At 34.6% G+C, this 18,165-nt stretch overlaps 1 protein-coding gene across 1 annotated transcript in view; it reads left to right on the top strand.

Moving 5' to 3' along the window:
* Positions 1 to 995: 995 nt before the first annotated feature.
* The window catches only part of LOC129216175 (5'-AMP-activated protein kinase subunit gamma-1-like), a gene marked incomplete at its 3' end in the record, with an annotated part of 463,409 nt that continues 446,239 nt past the window's right edge, over positions 996 to 18,165 (top strand). Inside the window, 1 exon segment of the mRNA XM_054850349.1 lies at positions 996 to 1,122. Coding sequence (XP_054706324.1) covers positions 1,093 to 1,122 — 30 coding nt within the window.

Below are 18,165 nucleotides of genomic sequence, written 5' to 3' on the forward strand. Positions count from 1 at the left end.
TTATGTTTCTCTTGTATGATGTGAAGTATTTTGAAAGTTTGGTAAGAGGTGACGGAAAATTCCACATGTTATGAGCCAAAAACTTTCAAATAAAATTTGTATTTTTGAAAGAAATGCTGATATCTTCGTGAGTATAATTGATATTTTCTCGAAAATGTAAAAATTATTTCTACATAAGCAACTTATTTCTGAAATTAATAGTTTATTCCCAGATATTTCCGATAAAAGATGATCAAAGACCTTTTTTTTTGTTTTGTTTTGTTTTCTCAATTTGCTGACGGTCTCTTAAATGCATGGGTGATTTATTTTTATTGAAAATGACTGATATAGCGTATCTTTTATGTGACAAAAATTACAGAACAATTGATCCCATTTTTCCTCGAAAAATCCGTAAAAATGTGAATTTTTGGTAGTGTCCCAATAAGTTTGGCGATATTGTGTATTTGCAATATTGGTATAGCATGGCCCTCAAAAGTTGAGCTAGAACGTTAACAATGTTTACTTCTTTTTTGGGAGTTCAGTGAAAAATTGACGTGTTATTGGCTCGGATTTGAGCTGTTAAGATACTTTTGCACAACTACTACGAAAGTAACACAACTCATCCCCCTCATTACCCCTAATGGAGGTACACGCTGTCAAGGTCATAGCTTATCTTGTAAGAGGTACACGTTGTCAAGTTTATAGCTCAACTTATCAGAGGTACACATTATCAAGGTCATAGCTCAACTTATTAGAAGTACACATTATCAAGGTCATGGCTCAACTTATCAGAAGTACATATTGTCAAGGTCACAGCTCAACTTATCAGAGGTACACATTGTCAAGGCTTATCAGAGGTACACATTGTCACGGTTATAGGTCAATTTATCACAGGTACACATTAACAAGGTCATAGATTAACTTATCAGAGGTACACATTGTCAAGGTTATAGCTCAACTTATCAGAGCCAAACCATACAAATATTTTTGCTTACTTCCAGGTCGTCTTGGCTCTCGTGAGAAAAAGAGGCGGACAAGAACGCAATTGTGACACGATGCAGGGACTGTATTTTCTGTTTGAATGCGTCAAGCGCACGGTAAACGGGGCTGCCAATGGCATTTTTCGCAATTCCCAAGATTAAGGTGAGTAAATCATAGATTATGTAACTGTTAATTCATAAAATTTATACCCGTTTTCGTAATAGCTCCTGTTATCGCTAGTTATTTATTAATCTTCAAAATAATATGATAGTAAGTTCGAAAATTGCTGTCTCAGTAATTATTTCTTGGAAGAATTTCCGAAAAAAAAAAAAAAAAGTTGAAAAAGCGGCTACTGACAAAAATAAAATTAATGTCTTGATGCATGGTAATTATATAGATAGCACAAGAGAGATTGGCAAGAAAGATTTACCGCATAAAAAGAGAAATTACATCATCCACAGCTGGAGCTAGGAAGCTTCCCCCCCCCTTCTCTCCCCCCCCCCCCGAGGCAATCTTATTCACAGCATGTGCTGTACATGAAAGAAACCTCCATTCTAGACAGCATATCCAAAACTAATATCTTAAAGAAAATGTAATTTTATCGCTAAAATATTTACAGTAGAGTCCTGTTGCAACGAACTTCAAGAGACCCAAAATTTTGTTCGTTATAACGTTGTAATGGAATTAACGCAATGTAATAGAAATTAAATAGAGACTGAAAATATATTTCGTTGAAACGGATACTTCGTTGTATTGGTATTCTTTGTAACTGGATTCCTTTGAATAAGTGTATCTTTCTCTTTAACAAAGCCCAAAATCAAAAATTTCTGTGGTGCAGTGCCAAAAAAAAGGGGGGGGGGGGGGGATAAATGCTTTTCGAAGCATTAACTTTAAAATTTTGACGCATCAATTTGACAAGAAGATCGGAAAAAAATTTGCACGGTAGAATCCCCCTACGACGAACTTTAGTAAAACTGCCAATTTTGTTCCTTATAACGGGAAATCCGTTGCAATGGAATTCAAGAAATGACATGGAAATTATAAGAGAACGGAATATGTATTTCGTTGAAACGGACATTTTGTTGTATCGGTATTCGTTGTAACGGGATTCTTCTGTATTATATATTTTACTCGTGTAGGGAAAATCAAGGCTCATTGGACCTCGAAGCACATTGGACTCGATAACTTCAATACTGTTAATATTTTTAGTTTTATTTATAGTCCTACAAATCCTAGAATGAAATCGAAAGTTACATTTATATTGAACAAATTTTATGCCAGAAAGTGTTATTTTGGCAGAGCTAAGTAACTTTCCGAAATTTGCAACTTTATTTTTACTTCTATTTACAAAAAAGGAAGTATTGTATTCGAAAAAAAATTTTCACTCAAAATTCGGCCTTAATTTCCATTTTGCTTACCACCGAATTTATGTTGAGTTTTTTTTCCAACCTACGCGGATAAGTGCCTAAGAACGTATAGACACTTGAAATATCCATTTTGACATTGCCCGAGTTAATTACAACGACTTTTCTCGTGACATCCGTATGTACGTATGTATGTGCGGATATGCGTTTGTATGTCGCATAACTCAAGAGCGGTATGTCCTAGAAAGTTGAAATTTGGTACGTAGACTCCTAGTGGGGTTTAGTTGTGCACCTCCCTTTTTGGTTGCATTCGGATGTTCCAAAAGTGGTATTTCACACCTTTTTGGGGGGAAATCATTGTTAGTTTCGATGCAAACTCAAGTGGTATTATAATTTGGCGGACACTTGGCGATATATCGCCAGTCTTTTGGTCGCCAAGTTTTGTCGCCAACTTGGCGACAAATTTGGCAATTTTTTTTTTAAAATCTGGTTTCAAATTGACCATTGTTGGTGATATTTAGAGAGTTAACTACTAAATCACATTAAATTTTCCAATAATGGGGAAATAGAAATTAAATCCAAATTAAATTGGTAGTGAAAAGAAGTCATGTGATGCACACATCAGCTCGTTTCATATGGTTTTCATGAAGAACGGAGCAATAAATTGAATTCCTCTCCTAAAGTAAGTTTTTTTAGTTCACTATTGTTTATATTTTCTTTATTTTTCATTATAAAGAAGAAAAAATAGTCTGAAAAGCATTTTTTCAGACCAAGAACTCAGAGTACATTGGTATCTTTTTAGAGGGCCACACAAGAGAAAACTTTTAGAAGAATTGGAAAGGACATATTTTAGTAATAGCGACAGTAAAGTTGATAAAGACTCTCAAGTTTTGCTGATTTTTGAGAAAATGTAGGTGGTTGTGGCATAAATAGCGTTGACGTAGAAATTTGTTAGTTTAATATTTGATTTAATTTAATGTGTTATATTGATTTTTAAACTATTTTTTTAAAAATTCTAAGTGCAAAAGAATAAAGGTTAGTCACAGATATTGCGTAATATTTATTTTGTGACAGAACTTGTTTTCATAATGTGGACCAACGTACCCCGTGCCCGAGGTACGTTAGTTCACTTCACTACGTTCTGTTGAAAAATTAATCTAAAAAAAAATTAATGAATTGAACATATAAAAAAATATTTAGGATAATGAGAAGTATTTAATGAAGTTTATAGTCGAAAATCAAAGTGCTCATTAATGTTTTTGACGAAACAAAAAATTAACAGTAGAAAAGTGGACCATCGTGCCCCGACTTCACCACTTAAATATTCAAGAACAGTGTTTATTCCATCTTTGCATACTAAAGCCAGAAAGCATTAAAAAATAAACAAATCACATAGATCTCTAAGGACTTTTATTAAACAACGTTCCCTTGTTACAGTCGAGCTCCAAAATTGGATATTTCCATCTTTTATCAGTTCAAAATCCTACTGAACTTCGTTTACCTCTGCATAGAATAGAACACATAGGAGGTCATATCTTTTATTTATACTCAAGTAAAAGAGATTTGCCCTCCTTTCAGCTCAATTGTCTTTTCTCTATAATGTTCCAAAATTTTCTATTTGTTTCTTCTTATTTTCCCTCTTTTTCTCATAATAGTCTTTCTCACAGAACGTATATTCTCTATTATATGCATCTTAGGTCATCAAATGTTTGCCGCTCAATGTTTTTTTTTTTTTTTTTTTTTTTTCACCTGTTATTTAATTGATTCTTTGAATGTTTTCCTAAGCAGAAAAAAAACAGAGAAATTCACCAATTGTATTAATGTTCTGAGAATGAGGTCGTATTTCCGAAAGTTTAAAAGTATTTTTTTCTGAAAGAGCATGCTTAAAAACATAGGATTTAACCAGTTTTTAAATAATTTGACAAAGTTTAATATTTTTTAACAATTCTTTTAAACGGTGCAATTTTATTGTTTACGCTTCTGCACATGACATCAAAAATGATAAAATGCCACTCACTGTTGCCATTCGCAGAGCGCAATTATTTAATTCGCTTCTTGATTATCATAGTGTGGAAACGCGGTAGACAGATGCGCCAACACCACAAGAATGTGCGGGTTAGGCACTGCCCGCTACACACTAATTAACTTACTTACATTAGCAATAACGACAAAATCGTTCCACTCTCGAAATATAATAAACCTTCTACCGTCACCGATAAAACTAGTCTCAATTGCGTTCTTCAGACAATATAAAAAACTTTTCGGTTCCCCAAACCTCCCCATAGCCTTACGTCCCCAAAGATAGCTGAAAATTTTTGTTTTTTGACATTATTATCCAAAAGTCATGGAGGAAGCTTCTGAACTTTCCGCCAAACACAGCTTAAAATTCTGTTTTGAAGACTTCAATGTCGAAAAATTTTCAAAAGATATTTTCTAAAATATTCAACTGCTTTGATAGTTTCACTATAAGTCTAATCATAAAACACGACCTTCATTTTTGCCGATTTAGATTGTGTTTTGCGATCTTTACCTCAGATTTCAGATGCGGTGCAAATTGAAGTTTTTAAAACAGCTGCAGTTTATTTACAGATTTTATGCATTATCCGTACGTTTTAAAACATTAGGTTTTCTTACCAAATTTGTGTCAAAGCTTTTTTCTTTTCTGCCTTTTTTTGCTGTTCTAATTGCAGCATTAAATGGGAATACCAGCTGATAAAAATGAGAAAAGAAAAAAAAAAAAGTTTTAAGAGGACAGATGGCATTTTTAAGCATTGCCTAGGGCGGCAAAACTACTAGAGCCAGCCCAGTGCTCGGAAGTAGCGACGCTACTATAGTAGCTATATTTTTTAGTAATTTGTAGTATAGCCCACTGCTTAAAAAAAGTGAAGTAGTGAGTAGATCCTTTTACGCCAATTTAATGATAATAGCACCTTGGAGTAAGCAAGGAAACATTAAATATTTTCACCCATAGTTTCTTGCGAAAAAAAAAACGTTTTATACAGATTTATTTCTTCATTATTGGCAATTTTGAATGTGATTGAGTGGGTAACTCCTTAAATATTACCAACATTGGCCAAATTAAAACCAGATTTAAAAATTAAAAAAAAAAAATCGCGAAATTTTTCGCCAAGTTGGTGACAAAACTTGGCGACCAAAAGACTGGCGATATATCGCCAAGTGTCCGACAAATTATAACACAACTTGAATTTACATCGAAATTAACAATGATTTCCCCACAAAAAAGGGCAAACGACCCCCTTAGGAACATCCGAATGCAACCAAAAGAGAAGGTGCACAACTAGACCCCACTAGGAGTCTACGTGCCAAAATCTAGCTTTCTAGGAGATACCATTTTTGAGTAATGCGAGATACATGCACACATACGTACATACGGACGTCACGAGAAAACTCGTTGTTATTAACTCGGGGATCGTCAAAATAGATATTTCGGGTGTCTGTACGTTCCTAGGCATGTATTCACGTGTGGTCGAGTCGAAAAAAAATCTCAACATTCATTCGGGGGTGAGCAAAATGGAAATTAAGGTCGATTTTTGAGTGAAATTTTTTTCGCGAATACAATATTTCCTTTTTTGTAAAAGGAAGTAAAAAATAGTAGTTTGTAGCGATTTCTGGAAACTACTTTTGAAATAAAGTTAAAGAAAGAAAGATTCAAACGACTCTAAGTGGTGCAAATCCTGGGCGAGTACATCAGAGGATGCAATGAGAAATAAGACTTAAAATACGGGCTGTACTGACTTCATACATATCATTTTGACGCCATGCAGTTTATCTGTGGTTTTCTGTAGCTTCCTTTCAAGTAGTATTGGCCGTAGTTTTAATATTTCGCCAATATTCGCATTGAAAAGAGAGTGATTTAGAAAGAAAAGTACATGAATAAAGAAAACATAAAAGATAACCTCCAATTTAGTATTAGGTTTTCTGGCTGTTAAGAATGTCCCGTGGATGAACATTTTAGGATGATTATGATTGCCTTAATATTCTACAAATATGGGAGCTACTATTGTAAATGTAATAGAAGTGAATGATATGGAACTGTCAAGGCTGCACAGTGGAGCGAAAACGGCCACGGCCTCCTAAACGGCGCAAAGAGCTTAAAAATGTTTTTAAACCTCTCTCGTTTGTTTTTAAAGAGTTTTTTGGAATTGTTCGGGCTCAGGGTCCAAAGTTCGCAGGTTTGCGCAGCTAATTCCTTTTCAGGGTCTTTCTACAGACCATTTGTAACTAAGTAATATTAATTTCTAAGAGGACATAAGACAGTGGCGTACCTAGCATAGGTGACAACCGGTACGGAAATTTGTGTACGGTATCCCCCCCCCCCCCCCTACAAACGAGCAAAAAAAAAGTTTTGATATTACATGTAAACATACAAACATGAAATTCAATTTTCAGAAACAACTAATTCTTTTTTTTTTTCGAAATTTAAATGGGCTAATGTACAAAAGACAGGGAAAAGGGGGGAGGGTCCGGGGGTTTCCTCCCCCCGGAATTTTTTTAAATTTTATGCCTTTTGCTTCATATTTTTCAAAAATTTGAAATTTTACTCTGGGTATCACCCCACCGACGGTTGATATCCAAGGCGGACCGCCCCCCCCCCCTCCCCGTAGTGGGTGGGCATAACAGGACATTTCTTGTAGAGTTTTGAAAAAAAACAATCTTGGATTCTCTAGTTTTCGGTGTTGATCAAAACCGATTTTCGGATTGAATATTCGATTATTCATTTTTTTCGTCTTATTATTATCGTTGGACACGAGAGAATTTAATATACCCGCCTTTAATAAGAAAAGAAAAAAAATAGAGATTGCTTAAAAGCAATTTTTGTAAATTTCCGCACTCATGACTCTTTACCGTGTAAAGGCTCCATCCATCTTTGTAGTGGACGAAGGGCTCTAAAATTCCAGTTCTGATTGCATAAGAGGTAGGCTTGTGCAAATTTATTAATCCTCAATTGGTTGAATATAGGGGGGGGGGGGGGAAAACCATTTTTAAGTTTTTTTTTTTTTTCATTTCTGTCTCACTGTGGGCCGGCTTACGATAAATATTACGGTATTATAGAAAAGTATGATAAATTAAAATTTTTCGTTTTGATTTTAACGGAAAGTTTTCGGTTTCATGCAAAGTTTGCCCGAAAAACAAAACGCTTTCGCAGTATCAATGTTTTTTTTTTTTTTTTTTTTTTCAAATTTCCAAAGGTAACTAATATTTTCAGCCGAGATGTTAGCTTCCATGATGGTAAACACATCGATGCTGTAAGTCTGTAAAGAGTGGAGGAGCTCACGAGGGGAGAAAAAAACCACGGCATTCTACTGCAAAATCCTCAGATAATCGCATGGAAAGCTAGATTTCATGGCAGAGTTGTAGATCATTTTGCCGTCTAAAAGTTTGCCCAGGGTACACCACGTGGAGGTAGATTTAATACGTACCCCTCGGTATCAATGTCATCCGCATGTTTTAAAATTGCACATTTAAGTTTGTAAAGTATTCTTCTAAATTATGTCTATTTTTCGGATAACTTATTTATTAATGTTCAATAATGAATACTGGTACCGTTTGGAATATTTTTCATATTTCTTTTTTTCCACTTTTTTAGTGATTGTGTCTTGATATATTTAAATAATAAAAGTCAATTTTAAATAGTTGTACGTTTTTGAGATTATTTGGTAGGATTGAAAAAACGTTTTTATTTCATTCTTTTAGTGGTGTAAGAAAGGTGATAGTGTCTACTGTCCTGGTTCGGACTCCTAGCTTGAAGCAGAAAATTAATTAAATAGTTTCTACAAAATATAAGTTCCTATAAAATTAATTCCTATAAAGAAAATTAACCTTTTTCTTCTGTTTAAAAGATGTTTTTCATCATATAATCTAGATGGATGTCTATACAAAGTTTAAATCTAATTATGACTGCTTCTGTTTATATTTTCAAGTATTCGAGTTGCACTGCTTGAATTTAATATTTGCTGGCAAGAAAGCATTAAAAAATTGAAGGTTGAATTCTTTAAACTTTTTAATTCTTTCTTGTAGCGAATATTTCTGAAAATCGAAAAAATGGTTTATAATGCTAAATTGGTTTAAAAAATAAATAAAAAAGATTTTAAAAAAAGGAAAGAAAGAAAGACAAAAAGAAGTAATGAATATACAATTCTTAGCAATATTCTTTGTTCGAATGAGCGAATTTATCAATCTGTGAACCACTTTTTGAATTTTTTCGGTCAATCCTCAAACGGTGTATGTGTGTGTATGCTTTTTATTTATTTATTATTATTATTATTTTAAATAGCGAAAAAGCGAATACATTTCAAAACTAGTTTGTAGTAGCTAGTTTGTAGTAGCTACATTTAAAAAAAAAGGAAGGTGTAGCTGTTGTTAACTGCATTTGTATAAGAGTACTGTTTGACATTTTAAACCGCAACCGTCCTCAAATTTGCGCATGCGTCAGGTCGCTTCTGATTTTATCAAATGAGGGGAGATATTGATAAGAAAGATAACGAATGTGAGGGGGATTTTTTTTTTTTTTTTTTTTTTGTTTTCCGTTGGATTCGTTTATTAGAAATGTTGGTTCGAGTTGAGGCTTTTTTTTTTTTTTTTTGATAGCAGAAATGCTACTATGGTGCTACATTCTCTAATGCTACATTTTCTTCAACAAGCTGTCACCCCTTTTTAAAATAGAACCGTTCAACGGTGCTAGTCGCGGCTTTCGAGATCAGACAGTAGTTGTAGTTGGCTACAAAAAAAAAAAAAAAAAATCCAAACACTGTTCCAGCCCTACAGTTACGCCGCCCAGACGACGCACAGTGTGGCGAAAACGCCAAAAAGCGGTTGAAAATGTTTTTAAACCTCTCTCGCTTGTTTGTTTACACAGGCATGTTATAATGGAGTTTTCTCGATTTGTTTGGGTTCAGGGTCCAAAGTTCGCAGGTTTACGCAGCTCATTCCTTTTCAGGGTCTTTCTACAGACCACTGATGACTAATCAATATTAATTTCTGAAAGGACATAAGAGGACATTTTTTTGTAGCGGGTTTTGAAAAAAATAACCAAGTTTTCGGTGCTGATTAAAACCGATTTTCGGTTTGAGAATTTGATTACTGATTTTTTTTCGTACTATTACTATCGTTGGACACGAGAGAAAGTATATATACCCGCCTTTAATAAGAAAAAAAATTTATAAACTGCTCAAAAGCAATTTTTGTAAATTCTCGAACTCGTGGTTCTTCAACTTTCTAAAGGCCCCTTTCTACTTTGTAGTGGACGAAGGGCTCTAAAATATCAGTTCTGACTGCCTAAGAGGTAGGCCTGTGCAAATTTATTAATCCTCAGTTGAGACAGTAAGAAGCAAAGGGATGCAAGTGGACATTTTCAAGTTTTGAGTAAAACGCGTTTAAAGACAACATCCTTGGTAGGCTTTCATTGAAATGTTTTTCAAAATCATACTGTATAGCTGCAACTACCAGGGCTACTAGTACCATCTCTTGCCCCAAGACAGAGAAGAGGTTCACCTACCATGTGTACTGGTTATCTCCAAATTTTTAATTTTGCCACTTACATCCCTTTGCTTCTCTCTGCCTCAATTGGCTTCATACAAGAAAAAAATAACCATTTATAAGCGCTGTTTTCGCCTAACTGTGCGACGCACCGCGACTGGTGAAATTTTTGAATTCCTAGTTTCTTCTTCTAGTTTTTTTCTTTTTTTTTATTTATGATAAATAGATGTTCCTTCTTAGTCCATTTCACATTGTCTTGTAACTTTTTTAATTTAGTGTTCTTGAAATTTGAAAAATAATAATAACAATTTTAAAATAATTGATTTGGATAAAATTAAATTACTTTTGAAAGATTGTTGCTCGACCAGCATAACAGTGACATTTTTTCACCCCTCCTTTATTTTTGAGCAAACACGAATCACTTATTGTTTTCACTTGATCGTTGAATAACGTCCACGTTCGTCCACGTCCATTGATTTTTGGACAGGAGCCTCTGCAACAGCACCGTCGACCGGCCCCTGCAGGAGCTGCTCCTCCCACAGCGAGCAGTGTCTACCAGCAGCACTGTCCCCCGGAATTCGCTCCTCCTGGGTGGTTGCTCCCATATTCTAATAGCATAAATACGCACGCACGCGTACACACACACGCCTACATTCACACACACACGCACTCACGCCAGCACGCACACACAAGCGTCTGCACGTGCACACACGCGCAAATAAGGCGCGCAAGCCTTACACACACTCACACACATACGTGCGAGCAAACCTAACACACACACGCCTACATACACACACTCGTGATTGCGAAAAGCATAGTTTGAATTCAAGATGTCAAAAATTCAAATGTTCTTTTTTTTCTCTTTCTTTTTTAATTCTCCAGACATAGTTAAAAGTGTTTCCTCTGAACAACAGATGGCGACACCATAAAAATTATAAATCTTATTTGTTCCTTCTGTTCAAAATTTTCAGCCTGCTCTGCCCGTAATACCTGCAGAAAAAAGTTCGCAACTCCAGAGCTCGAATACGCTACCTTGCGGTGATTTATAAAACTGTCGAAAAAACTAAAACATTGCGTTCCACGTGTTCATTCTGGGCAAAACAAAAAGTTTGCTATGTACATTTTTTTATTTGCGTAATTCATAATTTGGAATCGTCATCAGCAACAGCGTAACATCAAAAATATCTGATATAAACTGTGAGTACACATTTTATTTATCTTGCTCTGAGTGAATTTGAATAAATATCAGTTTTTCAATTCGATGAAAAAAGCGGACTTAACAACATTGACTGGACACCATGCTGAAAAATTACTGCTTTTTCTTAACCTAATTCCACATAAATGATTTAAATAACCTTGTTACTATAGCAACAGTATGCAAATAAATTTTCTTGAAAATATTTATCGCAGAACAGATCGAAAAATCCAGAAAGAACGTTAAGAATTTGAACAATAAAAAATAAAAGCTTGGAACTTTTATCGCTAAAATATCGCGACTGTCATTATCGGTGGGAGAGTTTCGCCAAAAATCTGTTTATATAGGGTTATGGTTTTAGTATTGTGTGAAAGAATAATGTATCTTGACAAGATTTCGCATATCAGTTAAATCATTTCCATGACGAATGAATTAAATGCATGATGATTTCTTTTGATATCCAATCATATAGTCATAGAAATATATTTTCCAGAGTTCAATGTTACTCAGGGCAGTCTGTCAGGTAAATGCACTAAGTGACAAAAATGTCAACAAATCCTGGAAATGTCACAAAAATACCATCAAATGCCGGAAATGTCACGAAACTGGACATAATATGTACTAATGTATAGAAAAAACAGTACAAAATGAAAATGCTGTTCGAAGCGAACCAAAAATTAATGAATACCGAATTCAACATCGTGAAAATGGCTGCTTCAGAACAACTTACTGTGTGTTCTGCATTAATTGTTTACTTTCGAAATACTTTTTGATTTCTCATCTCTTTCAGCATGGGTCAGAATAACCAAAAGACTTTGAAAAATCTTTTTAAATGAATAAAGAACAAAAAATCATACATGTGAACAAAAATTTCTGTCATTTCCTAAGTTTAGAAGCGCGTTTGTTTTAGTTTTTTCATCCGCCATTAGACAGTGACTGCAGCGTCCCCTATAGTTTGTTGGAGTTGCGAATTGAAGTGAAACATTATATGGAAAGCTTTGAAATTCTGACCCGCAACCTTTTTATGTGACGGAAGTGACGTCGTGGTTTTTCAGTTGTTGCCATAAACAATGAAAAATTAAAGCAATTATAAAGTCAGTTTGTTTATAAATTTACAAATTAATTTCAAGGCTGAATTTAAGCAAGCATATATTTGGATTTTAAATACTTTAGACATTTCACAACTCCAATAAACTAAAGGGGGCGCTGCAGCCAATGTCTAATGGCGGACGAAAAAGGTAAAACAAAACAATGCCGTAACTTAACTGACTTTGAAGCTTAGTGACTGATAGTTATTTTTCGTCGTGTTTGTGGGAAACTTTCTTTTCTATTCCTTTGAAATTACATTACATCACAAACTGTCTGAAGCCTCTAATTTACCCCAAAGAAAACACGTGGAACGGAATGTTTTACCCTTTTCAATTGTATTGTTAATCACCGCAAGGTAGCATATTCGAGCTCTAGAGTTGCGATTTGAAACATAGCAGGTTTTCGAAGATTTCTTTGATTCAATAAAAGCGTTGCTTAAGTTCAGCCTTGATATTAGTTTGATAACTTTTATTTACAAAATTATCTTTATAATTACTAATATTTTTTAATTGTTTTTGGCTATAATTAAAAAGCGAACTTCGAGTATTGTTCAGTTTTCTCGTTGATTATAATCTATTCGTGGCAAAAAAGAGAGGACGTATATAAGGGAGCGGCTGAGGGGCTCGGGCCCCCTCCAAAATGTTGAAAAATAACTTAAATTAGAGTTGTTATTTTTGGTTTTAGTTGCTCACAAATAATTTCCAAACTTTTAACTACAAAAATGAATAAATAAATATGATAGTATTGATAATAATTATAATGCGTTAGAGCAGAGATTTCTGAACTGTGTGTGGCAGGTAGGAGGTGAGGGGTGCCGCCAAGCAACCATGGTAACAATAAACCGTATGTATATAAATCTAGACTAGGATGCCGTGAGAAAATTCTTATTCTTCAAAGGGTGCCGTTTATCGTTAAAGTTTGGGAACCCTGCTTTAGATGATACCAGGATATGGTGTTCAGAAGGAGTAGGAAGATCCCTACCCCGTTCTCCAGAAAAGAACGGGTCTTGGGAAAGCGAAGTTATTTCAACAAAAAGAAAAGCAAATAATGTTGGGGGAAAAAATCTCATTTTTTTCAAAAAGAAATCTTTAAATTAAAAAAAAAAAAAAACAGATGCAGCTAATTGCTTAGCAATTTAAATTCATCTCTCTTTCACCCTCCCCCCTTTTTCTTTTAAAAGTGATTCTCTCCTTAACTCTTGTTCCCTAAAAGAAATTTAAAATAAGTTTTAGTTGTTCGGTTGAAGTAATAATGGAAATTGATGTCCTAAAAACGCATTTATTTAGGCGTTTTTCGGGCATCAATTTCAAAACATTTCTGGAAGAGGATCCCCGAACCAACATCCTTTCACTGAGGTTACTATGAAAAATAGTCTGCAATTGTGCCTTAAAGATTTCAATTTTGAAAAGTTTCAGAGGAAGATCACTAAACCGCTCCTTACCACTAAACGTCTATAAAGATGACCTGAAATTGCGTTTTACCTTTCAGAGAAGGATTCTCGAACTCCTTCTTATTTCCAAAGATTGCCTAATGTTGGGAAAAAATCTGAATTGCTTTTGAAAAGAAACTTAAAACAAAAATTTTCAAAAGTTACTGATGAGTATTGATCACGTCCAACACCTTCTATTCCTTTCAGCCCCCTCCCCCCCCATCCCTTATTTTTTCTCCTTTTTCCTAGCCGGTCTAAGACAAGAAAGTCTTCAAAATGCTACACTTCAAAGTCCCCTCCATCCACTAAAACCATTAAAGAGCTTCTCCAACCTCATTTTCAGGGATACAATGTCGAAAAATTTCCAGGGGACAATTATCAAACGCCTTGCCTTCTGAAAGCATCGAAAATTGTTTAAGATTGCCTTTATGGAGATTCAATTTTGAAAAATGGCCGAACCCCTAACGTTACCAAATGTGATCCACAGACGCGCTTTTAAGACTTCAATTACGAAAAAATTTTGGACGAAGGTCCGACTACTCCCGTATGAAGTCTGACAAGGAAATAAACTATAATTTTGGAAAATTCAAGATGGAGAGTGTTTAAGTCCCTCCGCCTAGTATTACTGAACATCTGTTTAAAACTTTGTTTTTTAGGACTTTAATTTCAAAATAGATTTGTGGACTGTCCCAGAACCGCCCTGCCCATAACATCATCGAAATTAGTCTGAAACTGCGTTTTTAGAACTTTAATTTCAAAAAAGGGGGCGGAGGAGTAGGGATTTCGTTCTATTTAGAAAAAAAAATCAATAGGGGCAACTTCAAAAAGTCTCATTCTTATCATAACACTAACGTCAACAAAACCATCCTGTAATGGCGTTTTTAAGATTTCAATTTCTAATAACTTCCGCAGAAGGCCCCGAATTATTCCTCCCGTTAGCATCACAAGAGACTGTCTAAAACTGCGTTATTAAGACTAGAATTTCAAAAAATTTCCGGGGGAAAATCCCCGGACCCCTCCCCCATTTGAAGCGATTTTTTTTCGAGAGTGCCCTCCTAAAACCATTATTTGGTTGCACCACTCGATGACAAACCTTATATAAAGTTCATGCCCCACCAAAAAAAAAAGAAAAAAAAAGAGAACATCAGGGCACTATTGCTCCCCCCTCCAAAAAAAACACAAAATAAGGGGGGGCTAATCTTGATTATATGGGCCCCCTCAAAAAAAAAAAAACATATTTACGCCACTGCAAAAAAGAAATTGATCGGGTGAAAACACAGTTCAGAATGTAAAAAAGAAAAAATATATAAAAAATTCACTTCGATGCACAGATTTTTGTAATACTATTCGTTTTCTTCGGTAGAGCTGTAACACTCATCACTCACAAGAACTTTGTACAAAATTGTAAGTAAAAGCAACCTTCCTCTTGAGTAGGCACGTGCATGCCTGTATCTGATTTAGACATGTATCTACTCATATATGAACGTGTTTATTCATGTCTACACGACACGTATGTACTCGTGTATACACGCAGCTACTCGTGCATATACTTATAACTATAAAAATAACCGAAATACACAAATATTAGGGTTATTTATAAAGATCATGCATCTGTTTTTAACTATGACCACTTTACCCCTTGTTATGATCACTTTCCCCTACCCCATAGGGTAAAGTGGTCATAAATACACAGGGAAAAAAGTGTTATAAAGCTTCTTAAATCAATATTTCCCCCCCCCCTAAAATTCAATGCTCTATGTTCTTTAAAAATGCAATGTAAAATAACAACAAAAAAAAATTAAAGTGTTTAAAGAATTTAATGTATTTATCATCCACCTTAGTTGAGAAACTATGGTTTTATGACAACTTAACCCCACCAGATCCTACTTTTTAGTAAGAACTAAGTTTATGACTTTAGTCTTTAATTACAAACAACATACTTTATCGGATCTTTTGGATTCTTGTTTTCGCATCAACACTTATTTGAATTTACCGAACACCCTTAGAAGTCTCTTCCCGATCTACGGGTCTCGACTTACTCAAGGGAAACATTCCTTTTACTATTTACTGACTGAAATCGAAGTTAAAAAAAATATTTATAAGTAATTACTGTAAATGTTAGGCAACAAAACCGTTTGCTGACAGTTGCTATTAGTTAAAGAGAGATAAATATCAATCAAACCAGTGGGTCGGCGGAAGTAGCTATTACTGAAAGTAAAAGTTCGAAAAATCAAGAAGAGCCAGCTAGTTGCCAATGTCAGTTATTTGCTAATAACGGTTAATTATTAACGGTTTATGCATTAACTATCTAGCAAATACGGTACGAACAACTTTTATGACAAGGGAAATACCTCTTGCAGTGCTGCAAATTGACACAGAAAGAGTTATTTACAGGGACAATCGACATAATAGTCAACAGTGGTTTAGTAGAGATGTATATTTCTATTTTACGCTTAAATTTTGCCTTCATGACACTAAATAAGTACAAATCCAACATTAACTGAAATACGATTGTTACTAAAATATAGCAAAAAGCGGTGATAGAAGGATCAGTTAATTACCATGATAGACAAAATAAATAATGGAGCAGCAGCTATCAACATTAACGATGTTTATTAAAGCAGTTGAGATTTTGTTTGAACGGTCAAAGCAATACGGATGACGCAATTTCTTAATTCAAAATGCTTATGTCCAAACCAATTTGTTGTAATCTTTACTAATAATAAAGCTGAAAGTCTCTCTGTTTGTCAGGATCTCTGTGAAGCGCATAGCGCCTAAGACCGTTCGGCCGATTTTCATGAAATTTGGCACAAAGTTAGTTTGTAGCATGGGGATGTACACCTCGAAGCGATTTTTCGAAAATTTGATGTGGTTCTTTTTCTATTCCAATTTTAAGAACAAAATTGTCGTAAGATGGACGAGTAAATTAAGAAATTATCATAACGTGGAACCGTAACATGGGCACAAACCAATTGGCGAGAAAATTCACTATACATTATTTGTAAATATACAGGCGAACCAAAAGACCTTTTAATTTTCTATTACGGGTGAAACCGTGCGGGTACCACACTAGTTCTAACATATAACGCGTTTAATTGTTTTTATTTTTTTTATTAATTCATTTCTTTTTGAATAAAATACTTGATTGTAAAATAGGGAAAATAACAAAAACAATATTTTAAGCGACTTATAACCAGGGCTGCGGAGTCGGAAGGAAAATGGCCGACTCCGACCCCGACTCCTGGATTTTGAAACGACCGACTCCGACTCCAACTCCGACTCCGACTCCGTATTTATTTTATATTTTTAATTTTATTTTTTCAACTCCCTCTCTCCCTTCAGTGGAAGGGGAGAAACCTCTAAAAAGAGATTTAAATATTAATTCCTTTTTATGAAAATTTCGCATTTTGTTTTTTATTGTAAACCTAAGACGCATACAACGTTAGAAATTCAATTTAAAAATCAAATTTTCCAATAGTTACGAGTTAAAAAGTGAGATGACTTAAAAATCCCTTTTAAAAAATTTGAAAGGGATTATCTGTAATTTGCGCCCCCCCCTTTAATGTTTAACAAATTGATATTGATCAAATCGTGTGCTTTCAATTTTTGAAAGCTGTAACTTAAGAGAAAAAAAGCTTTTTTTCTAAATCCCAGTCCTTGAGAGGGCGTGGTTGCCCCGGGTGACACCCATCTGGTAGATGACACCACAAGTTAATTTCAGAGTTTATAAAAAAATACAAATATTTTAATTCTGAAAATTTTCGCGAATATATTTTAAATTATATTTCATCAATAAAATTTCAGCGAAAATAGGGCACATATACGTCAGGAGCTAATTTTACACAAAATACAGGGGTATACAAATTTATACGAATAGCTTTTACTATACCTATATTTCTTCTTCGCTAAATTTTTAATTTAAATTTTATTGGCTGCTTTAAAATTAACTTTAATATGAAGATTTTAAGATTAACTGCTATTATTGAGTGTTGTAATCAAGAAATCATTTACACTTATTTTGTTCCATACTTTTTAGTGAGAACCAAGCTTATAGAAAGAGTCTTAAAAAGGAAAAAAAAAAACATGAGATTATTTCATCGGATCTTTTGGATTCGTGCTTTCGCGGCATAACTTTTTTGAATTTGCCGATCACCCTTAAACGTTTTAACCTTAGCTACGGGCCTCGACTTACTAATTTGTTACATTTCTTTTACTATTTTATAACTGAGATCGAACAAAACACTGTATTTCTATTTTTATTTGAAAGTGATTAATTGAAAATGTTAGGCAACAAAATCGTTTGCTGACACTTGCTATTAGTTAAGTTCAAAAGCAAGCAAACTAGGGGACGGCTACAGAAAGTTCGGTAAGCACTCAAGCTAGCTGATTGCCATAACGGCTGTTATTGTATCACATTAGTATCTTTTTATACATGTAATCGAACCAATTGGTAGTCAGTTTTTAAAAAATGCAAGAAGAATCAGTGAAAAGGAAAGAAAATTAGAAGCCTGGAGTCGGAGTCGGAGTCGGCATGTTTTTGAACAACTCCGACTCCGACTCCGACTCCGACTCCTTTACCCCAAAATCTATCCGACTCCGACTCTTCGACTCCGGCTCCGACTCCGACTCCA

The sequence above is a fragment of the Uloborus diversus genome, chromosome 2 (genome assembly GCF_026930045.1).
Source record: "Uloborus diversus isolate 005 chromosome 2, Udiv.v.3.1, whole genome shotgun sequence".
Lineage (NCBI taxonomy): Eukaryota > Metazoa > Arthropoda > Arachnida > Araneae > Uloboridae > Uloborus > Uloborus diversus.